The sequence below is a fragment of the Opisthocomus hoazin genome, chromosome 4 (genome assembly GCF_030867145.1).
Source record: "Opisthocomus hoazin isolate bOpiHoa1 chromosome 4, bOpiHoa1.hap1, whole genome shotgun sequence".
Lineage (NCBI taxonomy): Eukaryota > Metazoa > Chordata > Aves > Opisthocomiformes > Opisthocomidae > Opisthocomus > Opisthocomus hoazin.
This window is the reverse complement of record NC_134417.1, coordinates 16,075,106-16,098,835: the sequence shown is the minus strand read 5'-3', so window position 1 is coordinate 16,098,835 and position 23,730 is coordinate 16,075,106. Positions and strand designations below refer to the sequence as shown.

General features: G+C 45.2%; 1 protein-coding gene across 1 annotated transcript; it reads right to left on the bottom strand.

The window, feature by feature from the left end:
* Positions 1-15,078: 15,078 nt before the first annotated feature.
* Positions 15,079-22,165, bottom strand: GMNC (geminin coiled-coil domain containing; the record flags this gene model as incomplete). Its single annotated transcript, XM_075417344.1, has 3 exons — positions 15,079-19,099; positions 20,592-20,708; positions 22,079-22,165. Coding segments are annotated over 3 exons (849 nt in total), but the record flags the coding sequence as incomplete, so codon positions are not given.
* Between the last annotated feature and the right edge of the window lie 1,565 nt (positions 22,166-23,730).

Genomic DNA, 23,730 nt, shown 5'->3' with positions numbered 1-23,730 from the left:
GGCACTGTCCCACTCCTTGACTCAGGTGTATTTCTGCAAAAGGAGCAGGGAACTTGGCAACTGCAAATACCTACTGCTACGATGTTTGTGGTTTTCCTCCTTTATCTGACTATATTTTTTTCTCTCTGGTTAAACTTACTTATGTTCACTGCTCTTTTCTCATTCTTCTGTTTTAAATTCAGTCAAACCCTTCAGCTTGTTTAACTAAAGGCTAAAGGGAGCAGAGCTTGGGGATTGGCCAAAAATTGTCCAAATTATTATAGATTCAAGAGGTGCGATGTGTAAATATTCAACCGCTTCCCTGTTGTGGTGTGACTCACAGCCGCAGGGCAGGTGCTCCCCAACAAAGGTGTAGGCAAGCAGAGAGCCATCCAGACTTCTCTGTCCTCTGGTCTGCAGGGAGAGCTGGGCAAAAGTTCTGTAAACTGACTCCTTTTCTGGAAATCATTTTTTTGTGTAAGTTTAAATGAGCTTCAGGTGAAGTTGCTTGGGGTGCTGTATCCAAGGAGGGAAAATACTGGGAAAGCTGAATTTGAGAAATGATCTTCTACAGTGATGTGAAGAAAAGGGTGTCCTCGGCTTAGACAAAGGAGCCTTACTTTATGTAGATGTCTCCAAAAGCAGAAAAGACCAAGGAGATAGATGGAGAGTCACTTCCCACCCATGTGTCAGGGTCAGATTGAAACTGAACACAACTTGTCCCATCTGTTTGGTGCATAAACTTGAATTTCCAGGTTGATCATGGCTGCAACTCTGAATTTTGGGGCCACAGGCACACAATCAGATCACAGCGAACTGCAGTGCATATATGCCAGCCCTATCTTGCATCCAGGTGTATATGGTTTGTTAATGTAGGTATTGTTCATCAAATGTAGATTTTCAGCATGTAATTAGCCTGGCCCCAAAGATTAAAGTTTGCTTGAGAATATTGGTCTGGAAGAGATCAGACTAACTATAGAGTAGTTTTTAAAGGCTGTTTTTCTTCATCAAGCATGAGAGATTGAAAACTGTTTTAATGTAACTAAAGTATGGAAAAGAACTTGCAGCAAATGCCACTTAAGAAAAAGTTTTGTGAGGTTTGCTGTCTAACACCTTCAAACTACAAGCACAATTTTCCCACAACCACTTTTGAGCAGGTGTCACAGGTGGGTGGTGAACCCAGGGCAGCTGCTTTCATACCCTTGCTGCACACTAGCATATCACTGCAGCCAGACTGGAGCTGTTCTTGCGACCTGTCTTGCATCTCTGCCCTGTATTGCAGCTTGTTTTAGCAAGAACATACACTACACCATTCTGACCAGAAGATGGCAATGAGAAATGAGGTTTTAAACTTTATACTTCATTTCTTTATTAAGCATTGTGCATCATGCTTCAAGCTTCTCACAATTTATATGCCAAAGGCTTCTAAACAGATTTTTTTTTTTAATAATTAAAAAAAAAAGCTCAGCTTCACATCTACAGAGATGAGCTATCAATCACCGGCCTGTGTCTCAGGACATCCAGCAGCAGGGAATGCAGGAAGTGGTTTAAGATCAATTTTCCTGTAATGGGTTTTTCATAGCTGGTTTCTGTGGACTGTACAGTGGTTGAAGCCCCCAGAAATGCTCAGCAGTTGAGCTTGAAGGATGTCAGCAAGCACTGACAGGTGAAGCTTCACATGAGCACTGGGGTTGCGGTGTAACTACCCTCTCAGGGCTTTAGCTGGCTGGTTTCCCAAGAGTTTACTGAGACTTTTTAAGAGTGCAAGGGGGAGTTGTTAGAAATTTTTGATTTCTCAAATTTCTCACATTCAGTAGGAATGTAGCAGTTTAAACACAAGGTTCATTGTCAGAGGTTCCTCAGCACAACTGTAAACAAAGATGTGTGATTGCCCTTCAGGAGCTGTGTGTATGGGAGATGTATTTCTTGCCTGCCCCAGGGACATGAGTGTTGCTCCCTGTGTGGTCTGAACCTGGTGTGGTAGGTCTGACTCCATCACCAGATGTAACCCCAAGATCACTTTGTGCTGCATTGCTTTATTTTCACCCTCACTTCTCGAAAGCTCTTGATTCTTGGCACAGGATGGGAAACTTCTGGGCATCTTAAATGGTTTCCTTCTAAGCTCTTGCTATTTTTTTGTCACATTGACTCCTGATATGCATTAGGAGTAGCACAGTGGAGTTGGCAGAGGAATAATTACACACAGTGATAGACAAGGAAATATCTCTCCTCCTTTGGTATTTCTATGCTTGACTGCAAACACAATGTGCATCCTATTCATAGCTATGCTGTATGGGTTTTACTAGTGAGGAGTAACATAAAACTGAGCAGTTCCTCTGACCTGAGTGAATTACTAGTTCTTTCAAACAGCCCTTCAAACAGGAAACAAAAATGATAAAAGGAAGTGTTTGGAATCTTTGCAATGTCACCTTTGCCAACACCCAGAAAGCGAGATCTGTTTCCAGCAGAACAGACAGCAGGAGATAGCCTCAACACTGAAGAGATCAGACAGTGGAAGAGATGTAATGCCTCCAAGGGGAGCGGGTCAGAAGTTACTGTCAGAGCCAGGCTGAGAGCTTGCCTTATTGCCTAACTGATGCTGATTTCTTCAGGTGATGTCTCTTGAGATAAGGAGCTCATACTCCACCATTTCATAGTCCTGCTGAGGCTGTTCTTTGGCTCTTCCTTACCTATGCAAGCTGACTGTAGCTCCTGGACCTGTTATTCTGCATCTCCTTTTGTGAGAAGTGTTTGAGGCTCTCCCTGAGGGTAAGGGTGCAAGTCCATGGTGTATGTTGTGCATAGTGATGGCAGTTTGTATGCCAATGATTTAATCTAGCTTCCTTGCACTCATTCCAGCTGTTATAATGAGGAACCTGCAGTATCCTCTGCTGTTCTTTAACAACTCAACCAGACCTAGTGTCAATGAGGAAGCAGCTAATCAAAGGCTGCTGGCATAAATGATCAGATCCAAGATAACACAATTAATGCTTGTGCCTCTGCAAGTGCCCCTTGCCCACTCTCTTTCCTTGGTTTTGCATTAACCTGGCACAGACATCTGCCTTTTCTGTGGACTGATCACAACTCTGTCATTTTGTGGGACTGCGTACATGCAAGTAGCTGGGTGCATAATTTTCTCTATCTGCTCTTGTCATTTGCCAGAGCTGTGAATCAGATTTCTTAAGGGACAGTCTGAAGAGGCTATAACTTTGGTTAAATAGACCAAGCTGGTTTGTCTCTTCCATGGCACACATTCTGATATTCTAATTCATGCTCAGGTGGGTTTGAATGCAGTGGCATATAGCAGGATGCAGCATGAACAGGTTCATTCTCCTCTGTCACTCTAGGTCAAATCCTGATGTCTTAAATTATTCTGTCACTCTGCTTGATGTGTGCTAGGATTACAGGAGCAGGACTGTGGAGCCAATGCACAATCACTGATTCTGGTGAGGGCTCAGCCAGAAGGGTGATGCATGTGGGGCAGAGGCTGAACATTTGCTGCAATAGGTGGGCCCTCTGTGTCAGAGGCAAGGACGACCACCATCGCTGCCTGCCCTCAGGCCCCACAGGGCTCGCCAGTGGGAGTGGGGCTAACAGTGGGATGAGAATGTAAAAGCAGAGGCATGTGTGTTCAAGATCCTTGTCCTGCACAGAAAAGGATTGTCCCTGATCTTTGGACTTGTTGGCACATTTTAGCTGTAGGCTGTGTGCCAGTGAGCTGTTACTTTCCTAGTGTATTTGAGGGTATAGTGAGGAGGCAAACCTCATCAGGAATTTTTTCACTACAGAAAAATGATCAAAACCAGAGACAAGGGCAGAATGCAGTACCCAAAGGTTCTTTGATAGGAAAATACCATAGAAAAGTAAAATAATACAGGTTCTGTCTTCTTATTTTTTACTATTTCTGTCTTTTAATCTAGTTTCTGCTTGTATTCTTCATTCTAGCCTTTCACATGCAAAATGTGTTCTGGCAGTAGGTATAGAGGCTTCAATTTGACATTAGTCTCAGTCTAGCCAGGCACTTGCTGGGACTGCTGGGCTGCTTAAAGTCAGATCTGCAAAAGTGAGTGTCTGAATTCAGCTGTACAAGACATGCACAGAGAAGCATCATGGGTGGATGGTCTCCAGGTTTTTTTTGACAGAAGAGAGGTACCAAGCAATCAAAACCTTTTTACACCATGGCAAGTAATAAATCAAGGCTCTGATATTGTCAGCAGTAGGTTGTACAACTTTCATAAAGGAAGAATAGAAATTATGCCAACCATGCTGGTTATTCATCATCTTCTCCATCAGTTTAGCCAGTCTCAGGTATTCAAGTTGTTCTTTCCCTCCTTTTAGTTCTTAGCAAGCATTACTTTATTTTCTAGGGAGCACAGAAATAAGAATAGGGAATGAACATAATGATGACAAATGGTTGCTTTGGCCTTCTCTGGGAAGACTGTGATAACCTAGGTCTGGTCTTTTTGTGTTCCTCCTGCCTCGCAGTTCACTGAGGTGGCCCTGGATTGGCAGACCTCCAAATTGGCGTGTCTGACATTGTTCAGCAGGAACACTCTGTGCAGACCCAGGCACGCTCCTCTCCTTGGCATCAGAGGAAAGAAAACAAAACATCTTGGTCCCAAGCTTGTTTGCTTTATCAGCACACGTTATGGTTGCCTCCTCCATCTTCAAAAAGCTGTTGCAACCCCAAGACCGAATTGCTGGTACTATTTGGCGAATCCCTCTTCATCTGCCAGTGAGACAGGTGTCTTGCTTGGAGCTGATGAGTAATGCTTCCCTGCTACAAGCTGGTTATCAGCATAGAGGAATAGCTGACTCAGTAAATCACTAATTATTGTCACTCTCTACCTCCTTGTTCAGCTTAAGCATAGTTTTGGTGCAGAACAGATTCTTCTGGGGCCTCTGTCTGTAGGCAGCTTGATCTCCCACATGAGAGAGTTTGTAATTGGTGGCTCCATTTTACCTGTTCCATATTGGCCTTCAAAGCTGAGGAAAGCTTTCTAAAAAGATTTCAGCAGAACTGCCTTCCATCAGAAAATGCAGTTCTCAAAAATGAAAATACTTCAAGAAATACTACTGATTTGGAGATTTCCACCTCAAGGAGTAAATGCATCCTAAATATGTTCTACTTCAAAGTCTTTGACATAAAACTTCTTAATTTTCCATGTCCAGTTTTTTAAAATGAAAACAAAGGCTATAATGTTAGTGCTCAACAAAATGGAATTACCACTTTTCAGCTTAGCTTTAGGGAGAATCAGTCAAACTGCACTTGTAAAGATTTTTATTGTCAGACTTCTCAGGCTGATACAGGGGATGAATTACAGTAGAATTGCACAGCAGTCTTGCAGTTGGTTTAATCAGATTTCAAGTTAGGATGTGAAGCTGCTTTTAGCCTGAATACAACTCTTCACTTCTGAGTAAAGAGCTGGAGCTGGTCTCCCAGCTCTTGCTCTGGTTGTGAAACTGAGGGAGTGTGAGGGTGACTAATGGGGATATTGTCAGAATAGTTATTTGACAATATTAACAGCTTGATTCTACTGAGTGTAATGAATGAAAGGTGGTGTCAGAAATGCTGGTTGTGACCTGTCTCCCTTTCACTTCATCCTTTGCTAAGGAAAACTTACCACCCATGCTGCAGCAGCAAGCTGAGCACTGTCTCCTCAAGTCCATAGCTTGGGGAAGGATGGGTGCCTGTGACCATGCAGATGAGCCCCAGTGCCAAGCTGTTTCTCTCCCTAGGTTTTCGCTTGGAATTCTTCCTCTGAAATGCAATGGTGTAAGCTTACTTTGCAGCAGGCAACCATGGGCACAATATCCTGAAGGGGCTTCTGCTCCAGAGCAAAAACCCAACAGGTGATCTGGGCCAGGTGACATCCCACCTTGCTGTGAAAGTTGGTGCAATACAGAGTTGTTACACAAACTTCTTACACATGTATGACTGCTGCCCAGAAGAGAGCAAACTTCTGCCCTGGGACTCTGACCCATGATGCAACCTTGAGGGGCTTGCATCCATGCTTAGCTAGTGACCTATTAGAAACAGTGTAAGAGGAGAAGCTTCTATGTGCACAGGCTTTTTCCAGTGTTGGACCTGTTGGTTGGGTGACCAACTGGGAAGTATTAAGTGGAATCCAAGCAGCTGGTGCCTCTGATCTGTGTTAATGGGGGACAGCAAGAGACAAACAATTATTCCACTCATATTAAACATTAAACATGAAAGAATTGCATTAAAATGCCCTAGGAGAAAGGAATTAATTGAGTGTTTTTGATCTGTGGGTATTTCTTCTAGAAGATATGACCCTGACATGTATCTGAATTGGTGCACCCAGTTATATTTTAAGCAACAACAGGGGCTGAATTATCCTTTTCAAAGGGAATGAACCTTCAGCTGGGCTTCGTACAGAAATGGCCACAAATGGCTGCCCTTTGAGATGCCTAGGGGAAGGGTTAGAGTGGATAGCTGCAGTTTCTGAATTCTGCTCCCAGATGCATTTGGACAAAAAGAAGAAAATGTGAGATAAGGAAAAATACAAAACCCTATATTATACGGAGGGAAAGAAAGTGATGGATCATGCTCTAGGTAATGGTGGCTAGTCCAAGGCAGGTAAGAGCTGACTGATTTTACCTGTGGGTAGATAGTACATGGAGAGATGGCTGATCAAGTGTGGATACGGAACCACTGAAATACTGAAAATCTGAGGCAGAGAGACCTACAGAGTTTTTCTGGTCCAACTTCCAGCTTAAAGCAGGGGTAAATTCAAAGTTTAATTGGGTTGCTCAGGACCCTGTCAAGCCACCTTCTGACTATCTGCGAACATAGACAACACCTGCCTGAGTCCTTTCTGCAGTGTTTGATATTATTGAGGAATGTTGTGCTTATCTAGAACTAGATGTAGCCTTAGTTGTCTCTGCTGAACTTAAATATAATGGAAAGACAAAGGTCAACATAAATATCTGAGTTCCTAAAAGGGGCTGGAAACCACTCAGGAGAGGAAAGAAGACTGAGTGAATGCTGGTGCTCAGAAGACAGGCTTTAGCTTCAGGGGCAAATAAGAACTGAAGGGAAAGATGTTCCTGCCTTGTAGCTAGAACGAAAAGAACTTAAACCAAGAAATCCAAAGTAAAATAATCATCAAATGCTCCTCACCATTCATTGCCCTTTTTCCTCCATGAGCTTTACTTACCTCCTTGCTTCCCTGTCTCTTGGTTTTCTGTTGCTTTAGAGTCAGAGGAGAGATCTTGGGTAAGCACTGCAATTCCCTTCTCCCCTTCAGGGCCTGCCAGGGAAGGCAACGGGCTTCCAGCTGCCTTGGGCAAACATGGTTTGCTGATCCGACGGGCTAGTGGCCAGTACATTTGCTTTGTTCATTGTAGCCTCCGTTGAGATGCAAAGAGAGTGCCAGTCACGGATTTCATTAATTCCACCATCAGTAGGTCTGAATTCATTGCCACTAATACAATGCCTTTTTCTAGGTACTGTGCCAGGGGTATTTTTTTTTGACACCATGTGTGACCTCCTGTTATTTCTCAACAAATGTTGGCAGGCACAACACAGCTGGCAGAACAAAACAGCACAGTGTCACAAACTGCTGAGTGCATCCATGCTGAAATTAACAGCCAATTCCAGAGTGGGCTGAAAATTAAATCAATAAGAAATACATACAAATGTTGCTCCCTTTTACTCCAGCTTTGACTGCTGCTTCTCTTAGCACAACTATCTCTCCTGACTTGGGCTCAGGCAACAGCCAGAACAAGGTTATATTTTTTATTTCTGTTCTGTTGTTCTAAAACTTCCCCAAACTGCTGTAAAACAGGTGTTTCTGAACTGTTCCCAAGCAACTCACCAATTAATTCCTTCGAGTTGCTGTTCATCCTCTGCTTTTGCTTTTTACAGGAGGGTTTGACCTGTTCCAATAATATATTACAAATAATGATTGATAATTGTTGTTTCTGTCACTGGATAACCCACTTCTCACCCTCCTTTCCCTTTAGGGTTCTGTGCATCTCCTCCTTGTTGTTCTGTGTGTGCACGTTCCTGTGGAAGAAGAGAGCAGGATGAAGTGCTGCAGTTAGTCGTAGGCAGCCTGAGCTTTTCTAGTGACAGAAGTAGTTGTGAAGGTTTTGACTGCTGGGCAGAGGACTGTGTAGTGTTGCAGAGCATGACTGGGTATACTGGGCTTCCTTCTTTGTTAATAAAATTACCTGCATTTTGTGCTAAGGAGCAGCTGTGCCATCCTGGGAACTCCCACTGCCAATTCCAGCTCATCTGTTCATCTCTACCCTCTGCTCAAACCACATGAGGCTCTGGCTCCTGACACTCACACTTGACCCAAAATGTCTCCAGCTCAGGGTAGCTGATGAGTTCAGTTCTGTCCCTCAGGGTGGCTAACACGCAGCATATTTGGGCTCCTGTCTTCTGACAGGGTTTTATTTAGCAGCTGTCAGATATGGTGCAATCAATTTGACCTGTCTTAGGATGACTATGGTAGAAGGCAAGTGCCCATGAAGCAGATTCATGCAGGGACACCCTCTGTGCTCTCAGAGCTGTGCATATTTTTTTGTGTGCGGTACGGTGTGCTGGACTTGGGAGTCTGCAGACATGTTTGCCTGCCAACATGCCTTTCAAGAAGGCAAGGCAAAAAGAAATGGCTTCAATACAACCATCCTGCAAGCCTGGTTCTTCAGAGAATTGTCATTTTTTTGGCACAAAGGAGAGCATTTTAAGCTGATGAGAAAATGCAATAGGCTGATTTACTTGGATGCTTCAGTGTTTCTTTGACTTTAGCCAGGGGAGGCCATAAGGGGGGTAGACAAAACCAAAACCTAATGCTGCACAAGGCTTGTTTGTATGCACTGGGGCTTGCAGGCACTTGCTAAACTTGTACCTGCATGTGAGCCAAGGGGAAAAGGAGGGCAGGCAAAGGGAATTTTATTTTTAATCAGCCCTTGCAGAGGCAGATTAACTTCCACTGTTAGCAGCCCCATGCGAGGCCGTGCAGCTTGGAAAACACTTTGAGAAAAGTGCGGGGAGGGGTTATGCCTGCCTGCTCTGTAGTCATGCTCTCTTGCAGGAGATTTTTGCCTGTTCCAGGCTTTCTGGCTGCACCCTCCTCCTCCTCCCCACTGGTATCGGCCTGTAGAGCTGGGGCCCACCAGGTGGCACTGGAGACATGAAGTATCCTGTAAGCAGGAAGGATAAACCCCAAACCATAAAAGGATGGAAATAAACCCATTTCTCATTTATTGTGAGCAAGTCTGTCTTTCCTCTCTGCTAAAGTACCCATTCCAGAGCCTCGGGGTAATGATACGTTGCTGGTAGGGTTGGACATCCTTTTCTGGTAGGAGTATCCTGCTCTTACTGTATTTTTCTGAAGATGGCTGGTCTGTTGCCTCCTTGATGTCCCTTTCAAGATTGCAGCAGGACTCTATAAGCTACTGGTGTGACACTAATTGCTCCTGGCTGAAGTGTTCTGATGGCAGACTATGGCACAGGCAGAAATGAGAATGTGAGAATAAACAAGTCCCAACAGAGGATACTAGCCAGCACTAGTATTAGCTGTCTCTTAGAAACAGGGAAGTGTGACCCATCATGTTGGCACCAAGAGCTGTACATCAAAAAGCCAAAGAGTGTATTGCAGGGGCAGTTCACTAGAGAACGGGGACAGTGACTCAGTCCCTGGTGGCTGTTGCTGAAGCTGAGCATGAGCCCATGCATTTGCGGTTGTTATTCTTGTAGAAAAAGAGGTGTCCTTGGAGACTTTGACTTTCAATCTGCAGTGCATTTAGAGAACGAGATGCAACTAAACCCATGTCCCTGTTGTGACAGGGAGTACAGTATTACTTCTCTGGAGTAGCAGCATGCAGAATGGCAGCTCCTGGACCTTTGTTACAGCACAGAAATCTGGATCACAAGGGCTGATTGGTCTTGTGTTCCACTGTGCTGCTGCCTCTCTGACCTATCAACTGCCTGTTCCAGAAGATGAATGAGACAAGAATTTACTGGCCACTCCTTTTGTCTGCTGCTTGTGTCATTAGTATCCAGGGGCTCAAACTCAATAGCACCTTCTGTCCTAGCTTTTTCATGTGCTCTGGCTGCATCTTCTAGAGAAGTAGTCCAAAAGTTGGGTAGTGGTAGCTTCTCCCTTCCTGGCTGATATGGTAAAAATATCTGGAAGTGGTCCTGGCTTCTGGAGCTGCAGTATACTGCTGGTTTCCCCTCTGAATTAAATTAGGACTTGATTTACAGGGAATTTTAGATAATGTCTGCCCGTGTTCACAGCTCAGTCAGTTCTTTGGGTGTAGCCAAGTAGTCTGAATAGCCTGTGATTTACTGCCACCAGTGGAATGAAACTGAATCACTTTCTTTGATTTATATCCTCTATTGTAGTTAAATATTTACACAGTATCAAGATCTTAGTAATTGAATGGCTAACAGATAGGTAGCAAATGTTTATATACCTCTGAAATGGCCACAGGGCCATTAAGTTAATAATATTTCATTCTGATAAAAGGTCTTTTAGTAAGAAGAAATTTAAAGCTCTTTCACCTCCATTTTGTTCTCAGGGGTAGTACTAAGTCATGCTGATTTTAGTGGGTTAGTTCACTTTCTACGGATTTCCAAAATGACCTATTTCAGAAAAATGCTTTTGTTGAAATGAAGCAATTGTGGAGGAACACAGTATCTCTCACACAGTAGTATTGTTGATTGCTTCAGGTAAGAAGACAAGAAAAAACACCAGACTAATATCAGCCTTTGAAGAACAATGAAGCTGGCAGGTTTAAACAATACCTGTCAGTACTAAATCAAGACTTCTCCATTCATTTGAGAAAGGTATCATTAAATATTTCATGACCCCTAGGTAATCAAAATTAGCCCTGTTTCCTAAAGCAAGACGGGATCCTGTCATTCCTACTTATTCTGTTTAATTCTATGTACAAGTGAGGTGGCTGGAAATCAAAGTAGGTACAACAGATATAACTAAGTGTGAATACTGCTGAGCTGAATTCTTATTTATTTTACAGTAATTCTCAGAGCTTGTAACTGAGCTGTCCTGGGTTACACTATTGTCAAGTTAGGATTTTGTCTAAGAGCTGGCCAGGAGTGTTTATTTCCTAGAAAGAGGAGATGCTTGTGGCTTGGAACTGTGTGGTTTTATAAACAAAACAGATGTCAACTTTCTGTAAAACCCAGATCTGCGTAGAAGTCATCTACTTACATAGTATTTTATTTTTTTTTCCTTTTTTTACCATTGTTTGAAATTGTCAGATGATTGTGTTGCTGGTTTTCAAATGGGACTAGATGTGTAAAGAATAGAAGACCAACAGCAAGGAAGTTCTTATTTCCTGTTTCTTTATTACTGAACACCATTTTAGCAGCTGTCTGTCATGTAATTCCAGAGTGAATGTTGAGAAAAGACCAGAGAAATGCTATATATTTCAGGTCCTACTTATATTAGTGTAACTTAGAAAAAACTTTTAGAAAAGAGGGAGGCTATTTGGGATCCTAGTCAGTGGAAATGAGAACAAAATTCATTACAGAGCAGCTGAGATTTTGAACAGTTTCCAGTATAACAGAGCCCATATACCTGTCTGAATAGCGTGCATAATCCTACAATGTAAAGAGTAATAATTTTGATTCTCTAGTAAGAAATGTTTCTGTAGTATCAAGCTTTCATACCTGGAGCTTGATACTCAATAAAACATGCAATGCTTCAGAGATTACACGGGATGCTACTTCTCAAAGATCGCAGGGATTTCTTGGTTTCACTCTCCTAGCTGGGAGGCAGTTGATAATCTCTCCCTTCTGTATCTGGAATAAACTGCCGTTGATAACATGGGTAAGGGGATCTTTCCAGCTGACACTTTTTCTGTGCGCGGTGATGTGTAGTAGGATGCTTGGCCATGCATGCAGACTCCGCAATGAGCCTGCCTGTTATCCAGCTAGGTCGCAACCTGGGCAGAGAAGCCCAGCAACGTTTGTACCCGTAAACAGTGCCAGCAGCTTACCAAGACGCAGTCCTGCGCACACGGCATTTTCCCCTGGTTCCTTAACCCCGGCCATGTCATCAGGCAGAGATTACCTCGAGATTAAAGAAAGGTTGCCCTTCTAACCAAGGGCTATCGTGTGTGACGGGGTCATTTCAGCACTGGTGCTGCTGGTAGCTGGACGGGGCTGTTCCTCCCACCTCAGTTCGCGGGGATCGCACAGCGTCTCGGTCCGAAATTGCGGGATCTATCTCGGATGGGGGACGCCCGCTTGCTGCTCTCGCACCCCCGCACAGCGGCGGCGGGAGCGGGGCGGCCGTTTCAGCACCCTGGCCAGCGCCGAGGCTGCGCGGGGCCGGGCTGGGAGCGGGCGGGCGGCGGGGACGCGGCGCGGGGTGAAACGCCCCCGGCTGAACCCGCACCTGTGACAGCTCGGGGCCTGTGACACCTGCGACACGACCGGGAATCCTCAGCCCCCAGCTGCACATCTAGGCGTGCAAGGGGCAGTGCAGAGGCCTCAGCTGCCTGGCTGCTGTTACCTGCACAGCTGGGGCTTCGGTGGCACCGCTGGGGCACTGGCTGTGCGAGCGTGCTCTCAGATGTGCTGCTAGGCCTGCGCAGCTGGAGGCTGGGGGTCCTGGCCTGCATTCGGACTCATCTTCTGGTGTATTTTGTACCCCTGGAAGTGTCGCAAAGCTCCCACACTTCCAACTCCTGACCCTGCGTTCTGTGATCATTCACAGGGAATAATGTAGTGATGGAAGATGTCATACCTGCAAACATTTAGTAAATGAATATATAGAGAGTGTTGACTAACAACAGCTCGAGACAGTTATTGGGAGTTTCAGCTAAGTGTAACAGTATTACAGCTACAGTTTGAGTGGGATTTCTGAATAAATTAGGGAAAATAGGGAGCTCAGATCCCCCAGACCTTCACGCCCCTACTGATTTTTTTTGTAGTCTGTTGATTGTGCTGCACCATTATTATACTAATTTCCTTAGGCTTCACTGTGTGTAAATATTTAGCCTTGAAATAATTCAATTATGCACAACTAATGAAGCAGAGGAATGACTGGAGAGATGGCATTTTAGGTGAATCACAGCTCATTCCACAAATTATTTATAGACTGCTCTGTCTTTACAATGGGATGTCAGCTACCTGGCAACAAGCCAGAGTGCTTGTGAATCATCTGACAGTTATTGCGGTTTCTAGAGGAGCGCAAAAGAGATTAAGGAAGGCTCACTTTATATCTTTTCATAAGCAATAAACAAACTAGCATTACAATGAAAAATAGATCACTCTGGTCCCAGCTGGTGTGTGGTTACTAATAAACCTGCCCAAGATCAGAAAGGAAAGTTAATAAGTAACACAGCTTTACTCTTGGTGTCAAGTATAGCTGCCTAAATAGAGGTTTGAATTCTTTGCTCTTGCTTTTCTCTCTCATCTTCAGTCTCTACACATGGCACTTCAGTGCCATTTTACAATTCGTTACTTCAGAGTCAAAATCAGGAGTACTCAGAGTATCATGATGAACCGGGTTGCCCTGGATCAGGATGCTCATATGCCTAAGAAAGAAGGCTCTATGAAGTGAGAGCGCCTGATGCTGCAAAAAGTAACAGAAGCACAGTACTTCCTCCTCTCCTAGTCACTTTGTAGCATGGAATCTATTTCTGAATCAAAACAATAACGGATTGCAGCAACATGCTGCGTAAGCCCAGACTGAAATGAGCATGCCTGTGGCTGTTAATATTTACCTCTGTTATGATAAAAAATTGCACCTCCTTGTGTAGACACTTGTGCTTGTAGGAAACCAAGATCCCTTTCAGTCCTCTGGAGAGGTGTGGAGGTGCTGGGTGTGGTGCTGTGCAGTGTGAGCAACAGCTGAAGTGGGCCGAAAGAATTGCATCAATTAGTGTTAAGTTTTATTAGATATAACTTAAAGACACTGGTAGAATTGACATTTACACATCATCATGGCCTTTTTCAATCACAGAAATCATGAACATCAACATATTAAGTGTTAAATTAACTTCCATTCCTAAGAGCATACATTTCTAAAAACATGGATTGTTTTAACATGTGTAGCTGCATGTTACATTCACATAATAAATTTCAAATAAAAAAATAAAACAAATATGTTAATACAAGGTGGATATTTACAGACAATGGAGTTCTCCACTGCCCAAAGAACCTCCAAGGGCCCCTGGGCCATTCAAGTCATTACTTCCCTGTCCCAGAGGTATGTGTGCCTGGTACTGATCCTTGGCAAGAGGGAACTTCTCACACAGTTTCCAGCAGCAAGAATCATGTTTTGCTGTTCAATTGCTATGAACTGGTCTACTGCTGGATTCTGTAGAAACCAAAGCACAGAAACAAAGTGTAATACCAGAGGCAATACCCAGAGCTCCTGCTCCTCTATCCCAGGTGCCTGATTTGTTTTTGAAGTTACAAGTACAGTACCAAGCTGACACTGTTCATCTCTGCTATCTCCTGGCTACCTGGTTGTGATGGCTGTGTGAAGAACGGGATTTTGTTTCCACTTTTTGCTTTCATTCCTATTGATCTCTAGCTACCTCTGTGGTATAGGAATGCATCACAGTCTTCCCTCGGCTTTACCTTACACTTTCCATGAGCAGCGGGGTGGCTTTGGCTCCGTTTCACCCACTGAGAATGGATACAAAAGGACAAACAGAGGCAGCATCAGGCAGAAACCAGCACTGAACCCCCATCTCAAAGCCCAGTCTAGGCTTTGTACAGGCAAGGCCACCTCTACCATGTCTTTGCAGGCCAAAGAACTGTAATGCAACCTGGACAGTAATTAAAAGCCAATAAACATTTCTAGAATTTTCTGATGAAGAAAAAGATGGCGTGTTAGGCTCCATTTCTATGGCTGATTTTTACAAGTTCAATGTAGGCTACATCTACTCTGGGTGTCTACATGCTGAGGAGCTAGATTCTGACTCACTAGTGTCAATTTGTTAGCAGTGTTGCTGCTACAGCCTCAGCCTGTATCTAAGGTCATGAGCCTTAGATAAAAGGCAAATAAGCTGGAAGCAGCACCACATTAATGCAGCTTTACTGCTTTCAGACCCAAGGATGTCACAGGGATGTAGCAGGTCAAATCAACATGTAGAAACCAGCCCAGTCAGTGACTGTCCTTCATATCCCACCTTTTGACAGTAATCTGACATAAAATGTATTCATTCTCTTATTCATTTTCTGCATCTATTATACCTGCATGAATGCAGGATTTTCATAGGAACCAGGTAGTTTAGGGTGAGGTATGCTGAGTAAAGGCTACCTTTTGGCTATAGGAGCAGCAATTATCTGAAGGAATGCTTGGGTCACTGAGACTTGTCCTCAGTGAGAATTGTACCAATGAACTCAGGGGGAGTATTACACAGAAACATAAAAGCAGAAGAGTCTCATTCCTCCCCTCGGGGCCAAGTTGCTTGCTGTGGGTTGGTGTTAGACACCATATAGCTTCTTTCTATTGTTCTTTGATAACTCTGTTCAAATGATGTTATCAGGGAAAAGTAAATCACCCTTAGGTATTTGCTAAAATGCTTCGGAGATTTTTGTTTCCTTTCCAGTGTGCTCCCTCCGCTACAGTGATCAGCAGCATGATTAACACAGAGACCTTTGCTCAAGCAGTAGTCTAAATCAGAATTTTAAGTTTGCATGCATGGGTCAGGAGCACCCATCAGCTGACAGGAGCAGCACCATGGGGCCCCCTGCCCAAATGAACTCCAGTAAGCCAGGCTCAGACAGAAAGCCCTGCAACAGGACTCGGCACCTTCATGCTGAGTAAAATTCAGGAACCCATAGGCAAAGAAAAGGATTCATTCAGGTAAATTGTTCATTGAGCTATTCACTTACATCTATAATTCATTTGCTATGAGACAAGGGGCTGGTCACCCCTTTACAAAAGGCTGGCAAAGGTTCAAGCATCAGTTTGTTCCTGCTGAAACCCTACTTTGAGGTCGCACCAAAGATCTGACGCTTGTTCTGGTGTTCTGCAGGAGAAGTTCTCACGTGCTGTGATATGAAAATGTGGAAAGGAAATCTCAAACAGGTGGAAAGCTTCTTCTCTATCTTCAGAGAAGAAAGTCTGATTTAGTATTTGCTGACATGACAAATGTACTTCTTATTGCTGCTGACTCCATAGCATTGAAATACACAAGTAATAGCATTCAGTAGTGCTAGAAAACAGGAAGGTCTTCCTCTGCTTGTTTTACAGCTGCTTTGAATGACATGGCATCCTCTGGCCACAATGTCTGTTCCCTACATGCTGTTCACCCCCCACACCACACATACCAGGGTCTCTCATCATATATTCATACTAAGCCCAGGCATTTTCTACACTGCCACAAGCACCAATAAAAACTCCTGTAACAGGAGTATTTTCTCCAATGCTACCTTATAGAGTAGGGCAAGAGGAGTTTAATAGAAAAGAAATGCCTTGAGAAAGAAATGAGTTGTAGGACAGAATTTTTCTCCTGCTTTCACTGAAAAGCAGAAAAGTGCTATAGAAACAGCGGTCTTGTCTGACCAGTCTTCGTCAGCTGGCCACGTTTTTACTGACTGCAACAAAGCTCCCAAACAAATACTTGTATTCATTCCATGTGTGTTTTGGGGGTTTTGTTGTTTTGTTTGTGGTGGGTTGTTTTTTAATCCAGTGCCATAATGCCTACAATCAACGCATTCAGATTGCCTATTCAGGAAGTCTGCCCTTGACTGGCTTTAAAGTAACTACCCAGAAACACAGAGTTTATTTGGAAGTCTTTTAGGAAATCATTACTGCTCCTGATGGAGAATCCCAAATATTGTAATTCTAAGGAACAAGAGGCTATTTAGGAGACATTTTTATCCTCTAAAAATAAAGGAATATCCAGTTTTCTACAGGAAAATAAGCCACTGGAAGGAGATCCTCAATTACAGTTATTTTTACTTAAGTACATGCTTAATGTCACTGGGACCAATCTGAGCAAGAATAACCAAATCACACTATTTCCAATACTTAGGCATCAAACTACTGTAAAGCAGAAAACAAAGGTAGCACAAAACATTACTGGTGAGCTAACTTCATGTCAGTTGACTTCATATCATTAGTAGTGTTACTAAAAGTCAAGTCCTGTGCAGCGCTACAGCACCTTCTCTCCAGAGATTTTTAAAGCATTCTCAAGGTAGTGATGATCATAGCTTCAGGCCACTGCTGTCTGACAGAGACATGGAGAGGCAAGAGCTGGTGTTGTAGGTTGTGGTTCCCAAAAACTCACTCTAACCACTAAGCGATACTGCATCCCCAAACTGGGAGAAACGTTTCCCATAGGAAGCATGGAGTTACGGGAGGAGGAGGAAGCAGATCTCAGATCAGGACAAAGAGGTCAAAAAGTTCTTCTCTAGAAAGAATATCTCCAGTTTCACAAGCGCAGCTCTTGATGTTGCAAAAAAAGACCCACTGGAGCCACTGAAATCGCTTATGAAGCCAGGATTGGCTCCCTTTTATGGGGGCTTCCAAAATCAGGCGGGTAAATGTGGAATAAAATCCATCAAAAGACAAGTGAGATGCTGCAGGCAAGGGGAATGTATCCTTTGCAGAAGAAAGAAGTGCTCTGAGTGTGCATTACTCACAGATGATAAAATTTCTGCCACCGATATACTGAGCCAGGGCCTTGGCTGGTGATGGCAGTGTCATTACTCTACAGCATTTCTAATTCTGGTTCCTGTTCCAGGGCTCAAACTTTTTAAACTCCTTTTGTCTGACAGCTAAAATACCGTTAAAATACAGTGCAGTAAACACCTTAGTCTCTTAATCACACCTTAAGAAAATCCCCTGAACTCACTGAATCACTTGTAATTAAGTAACCCCCAGGCAACAGAAGAAAATCCTGTCTATTTTGAGGCATCGTTGAAGAATATGACAGCACCATGTGACTGCAGGTAGGTCAGCCTAGTGTAGCACATTAACAAATCCACATGGTTGCCTTAATCTAAGGCGATTTGTGTAGCCAAGAGAGACACAAATCACTTGGAAACTGCTGACTCTCAGCTTCCAACTTATGCCTCCCTTGTCATCTGTGGATATCTGAGAGAGAGGTGCTATCTCCAAACTGTATTCCCAAAATGCTTTCCAGCTTGGTGCACGTGGGAGTGATCATCAAAGCTGAAAGCACTCCAGCCTGGAAACTACCAGTTAACAAGGAACAGCTAATTCTAGAAAAACTGTGGAGAGAGTAAAAGAAGGTATCTCAACACAGGCACAAGAGAAGTGGATCCAATTTGTACATCTGGCCTAGGGCAGATAATTGTCAAAGTGCAATTTGGAGCTACATCTGTAAAAATCTGGGAGGGAATGAGAAGTGGGTAGGTGACAGAGTAGCATTCAACAGAACCAAGAAGGGCTGATTTTTGATGCCCGAACCTGTCTCAAGCACAAGATGAAGTGTCTGTCTCCTACAACCCTTATGGCTGACCCTTGATGCAGGTGTGTTATTCAGCCTGCTTGGGCACCCAGGTGAATCTCCATCCTCCATCATCATCCCTGCGCACGAAGGCCTGTCCTTGGTGGAAGGTGTGCGTTCTCACATTGCGGTGGGGACTTAGAGATGTTGTGAAGGCCACTTCTGTTTTGTTGGGTGACAAATCAGCAGTCAAATAAGGCAACCCATAGGCTGGGAGGGAGGAAACACTTGGCACTGATGAGGAGGTGCATGGTGCTGAAGAAAACGGAGGAAGGAAGGGAGAGTTCTCACTGCATGGATGGGTACTGCTGTTAGCTGGAGGCATGTGGCTGCAGCTATGCGCTGCCACCGCTCCTTCACTGTGGTCGTAGTCTATTGCTTCACCAGGGCTCAGGCAGTATGTGTCTTTTCCAAGGTCTGAGGACAGGGCACTGTAGTTAGCTGAAGTTTCATCAATGGTGTTGACATCTTTTAATCCTAAAGTCTGCAAGACCCAGCTGTCCACACCAGGGCTGGCTTGCTCTTCACAGGCAGTGAATTCATTAAAGAGGTTCCTTCTAGCTTTGGAAGCATGAAGACTTTCTTGAGGAACAAAGCAGTGGTCCTCTTTTAATCTCCTCTTGGTGCTTTTGAGAATAGCACAGGTTTTTTGGCTGTGGCAGGATAGTAGTTTCTATACATAAAAAAAAAAAGATGTAGGGAAGATTAAAATGTGATTTCTAGTTACCTGGAAGCAACATGTTTCTGGTGTCAGATTTTAGATGGGCAAGATGGTTAGTACTGTCCTTATAAAAGATACTTTTTCTTCCACCCTGTGCTTAAACACATCAATGAGACTAACTATTTCGTGTCTTTACAGTCTCTGCAACAACCCAGTCCCTGAAAGAGAAGAATTTGACAATGTCAATAAGGCCTGTGCTTTGATCACATTCTCACTCAGTATGGCGTAAAATGAGAGCTCCCGCCTGGCTGTGTGGCACTCCTCTGTGCTGTTGCTGCCAGCAGGATTTGGCAGGTGAGGTGGGTATGGGGGGGAACGTGGCAGCCTGACAAAGAGGGAGGATGCAAAGGTAAGTCAGACTTGGGCAGGTGTGATCCTGGCCAGGGAGTGTTCAGAGCAGCAGACTGAGCAGCTTTGAGCTCATTAATGCACCTCAGTCACTGTTATTCCAGGACAAAGACCCTTCAGGCATCCAGGGATGGTCAAAGAAAGGCAGGAATAACAAGGAAGCTCCCCACCATGTCATGAATCCACTGCTCAGCCCCCTCCCATGACAGTTTCACACAGGACCCTCCTCCACAGGACACAGAGGGGCAGCTGTGTCTCCCTACCGTGCCCACTGAAGGAGACCCTTCCTACTGGCAGGAGCCAGGTCTTGGCATGGCAGGGGGGACATGCCCCACCGTCAACTAGGAATAGGATGTAAAAGGAAAGTCTGCTATTTTTTACAGGCTTTTTTACCTTGTGCCTAATCCACAGAGCTGAGCAAATAATTAACAGTTCAGTGTCATTGGCAAGGCTGGAATAGTAAAAATTGTCTTCAAGCTGATGAGAAAATTATCTTGACTTTCTTTTAGATGAGAGACAGAGAATCAAAATATTTAATTAAAAAAAAACCCTTCACACTTAGTTTAAAAGAATGTTTCATCCAACCTGAAGTGTTTAATTTTGTATTTCACCTTTAAGAAAACCCACACAACTATTTAATTAATTTGAAAAAAAAAATAGATTGATGTTCTAGTGTAAATGAATAAAACATACAATTGGAAGGTGACAAAATGAAACATAAAGCAGAAAGTACCCAAAACATAAAAAAGGAAAAATTAATCCTTATCAAAAGGGATAATTGATGACAGAAAAGACACATTCAATAAATGTACGTTCAAATTTGAACTTTTCACTGAAAAAAGCTTTAGATGGAATAATTTTACCTTGCTTATGAACTTAACTTACAGCTAACTTACAAATGAAACTTTATTATGCCATGGGCTGTGCTGTCTCCATGGTCAGACCCACCATCGGCAATTTGGCAGCTCTGTGAAGTTTAATAGATCTCACACTGCAGGTTGTCTACACTCTTAGACTTTCCACATATTTTAATGGCATGTACCTATTCAACCCGTTTCTTCTGCACACATCTATACAACAGGCTTGAACACAATACCTTGGCTTTTTCTTCTAAACACTTAATCAGTGCAGAATTCAGGTATTGTCGGAGGTTATTATTTTCTTCATGTAACCTAGCAAGTTCCTCTTCCTTCTGAAGCAAAGTATCTTGAAGCTGTGGAATAGAGATATTGATGAATAGATGTTGACTCTGTAACTTAATAGTGATTGCCCTATGGTACAGGCTGCTTGGATTTGATGATCTGGGTGTTTGCTTTGTGAACTAAACCCACCCCCTACAGCCTCTTGTCTCTGCAAATCTAAGTGGCACGACTGTTTAGTTTTCACTTTTGACTTCCTTTATTCTTTAGCAAGTGTTTGAGAAGACTATGCTGAAAAAAACTATAACCATGGAATAACAACAGAAAAGAATTACAGGTAACCCTGTGAACAGCCAGAAACAGTCAAGGGCACAAGAGCAGCTGCCAGATCTCCTGAGCAGCAGTAAGCATCCCTTTGCATCCCCCTCATTCTCATTTATAGTTGGCTGATGGGGAAAAGAAGGAGCTGCAGACTAACAATTTATGGGGGTAGAGTGCAGAAGGAAGATGCAGCTGCCATTCTTTATGATACAGTAGTACTCGGTGATCTCTTCAATCATGGACCCCATTGAGCCAGTCCCAGTACATATACAGAGCTAAGTCCTGGTCCCAAGAGCTAAACAGGTATGTTTTGACTTGCAGACATCTAATACTTTTTCATGGGAAGCATGTAATTTGCAGAGAGACTCTTGCCTCCTGATCATAGCTCTGGAGACTCCTTTAGGAAGACAGAGGATTTTCTGCCAAGGAGCCCGGGCATCTGCCAACCGCAGGCTGAAAACCACTGATTTAAATGATTGAAGTAGAGCCAAAGAAAGTAGCACACTGATGTTTGGAACTAGGGTTTGATCCCAGGGACCTTGAAGTTAGTAAATGTTTCCATTGACTTCACTGTGTCAAAACATCACTCCAAGGATTTGATCAGAGCAATCGCTCTGGGATACCTTCATCTAGGACTGCTCAGAGTTTCTCCTGCCCCTTGATGGGATTTACAAAAAAAAAAAAAAAAAAGGAAAGAAGAGATAAAGTAACAAGGAAATGCTTGTTGGTCAAAATGGTTGATCCTCCATATAAGTAGGTAATTCTGGTGCAATAATTTCTCATGAAGTCAATCCTGGTCTACTCGGGAGGACACGCGCTATCAACAGCATGAGGCTCTGCATCATCGGAGCTCGAGGGACTCCCTGGCCATGCCCCTGGTCTTCTCTAGCGCCGAGGCAGCCTGCGCCATGGGCTGTAAGGGACCGGGCAACCCCGCAACAGCTCTTCCAGCTTCAGGGGACAACACGGGGGAGACAAATACTTCGAACAAGGAAGAAAAAAAAACCCCTAAACCAAGCGGGTTGCCGCCGTTCCCGGTGCGAGGGCGATGAGCCGTAAACCCGCCCGGGGACGTGCGATACAGGGGGGGAAGCGGGGGTGCCGGGGGGCGCGGAGCCGTTACCTGCTTGTTGCGGTAGAGCTGGGAGCAGAGCTGGTCTCCCCGCCACGCCGCGTCCCGGGCGCCGAGCTGCGGGCTGCACGGCGGCCCTGGGGGAGCAGACCCGAGGGATGGTGGGGGTTAGCTCGCTCCCGCGGCCATGCCCCCCCCCCCCCAATCCCCGGCGGCGGGAGCGCGCTTACCGGGCGGCGGCGGCGGGTCCGCGGTGCAGAGGGCGGCCCACGTCTCCTTGGAGACCCCGGCGGGGCCGGGCCAGGGGCAGGCGCAGCCCGGGGCCCCGGCGAAGTCCGGCTCCGGGCACGGCCGGCCGGTGCTCTGCGGAGGGAAGCGGCCGCGGCGATGGGGCGAACCCCGGGGGGTGGGAGGTGACGTCGGCCCCGCCGCATCCCAGCGCTGCGGGCCGGTCCCTGCTCCTGTCCCGCCCGGGGCTTGCTGGGGTGCCTGCCGCAGGGAAGCCCCGCAGCCCCTGTCCCCCCCGGCGAGCTCCCAGCCCTGACCCGGGTGCCCGCTTCTCCCCCCGCCCGGGCCACCGCACCGCAGCCCCCCGCAGCAGAGGGATGCCAGGCGGGCGGCCGAGCTTCCCGCAAACCCTCGGGAAACGCTCAGGGGGTCCAGAGCGGGTTTAAGGTGGCGGGAGGACGCGGGCTGTCCTCGGCCGGTCCGTTCCTCCCGCCTCGGGGGCTCGGTTCAACTTTAAAGCAGCGCAAAGCCGGCGGAGTCACCTCCAGGCTGCCCGTACTCTCCTCTGCCCCGGCAGCTCTGCAGGAGTCCCAGACCGCACAGCAGCAAAGCTTGGGGTCGTCTCTGGATTCACCCCTTTTCCCTCCTCCAAACAAGCCCCATCTGCAGCAGCTCTGAATCTCTGCAAGGCAACGGCAGAGCCTGGAGCTTCGAGCAAGGAATCCGCTCACCCATGGGAAGGCACAGCAGCAGAGACTGCTCTCGCAGGTGGAGGAGAGCCCTCTTCCTTCCCCATCTTAAAGAGGGCACGAAACCTGCTGCAAGCCCCCAGGGCACAGAGACCAGCTTCTCCTTTTCTGTCTCCAGGTCCAGAGAAATGCAAGAGCACTTACCATATTAGTGGCAGAAAGAAATGCAGGTCTTGGGAGCACGTTTCTGTTAAAGCCCCAGCGAGGTTTAAATGGCTCTGAAGGAGGGAGAGAGGGGGGAGACCGGGGAGGTTTAATCTAAAGGAGCTCCCAGTGACGCCTCAGAGCTCTCCTGAAACCCAGCAATCTGATTTGGTGTAAAGCTGTCAAACTTGTGACGTGAATAAACAGCAAACTTGCTGAAATCAAAGTCATTCTGGCCCCACAAATCAACACAAGGAAGGAGGGAAAAGAAAAGAAGGAGAGAGAGTAAAAAAAAAAGCCTCGACGCACTTCAGGACAGCACTGAACTGGTGTGTCTGAGTTTCATTCCAATAAAAGAGCAGGGATCCAGTGCAGCATCCCACATGTTCAGAGCAGGGCTGCTGGTGTTGCTGGTGAGTGTTTTGTTCTGTTTTGTTTTGAAGCTGTGTTTGCAGTTGTAAAATCCAGCAGGAAGAAGCAAGTTTGTCCAACGTGCCTGGCTGAGGGAGTGGGTTTTCCATGGCTTCCCAGGAGTGTGTAGAAGCTAATATGATACAGGGCACTTCTGTAGAAGAGAGTACA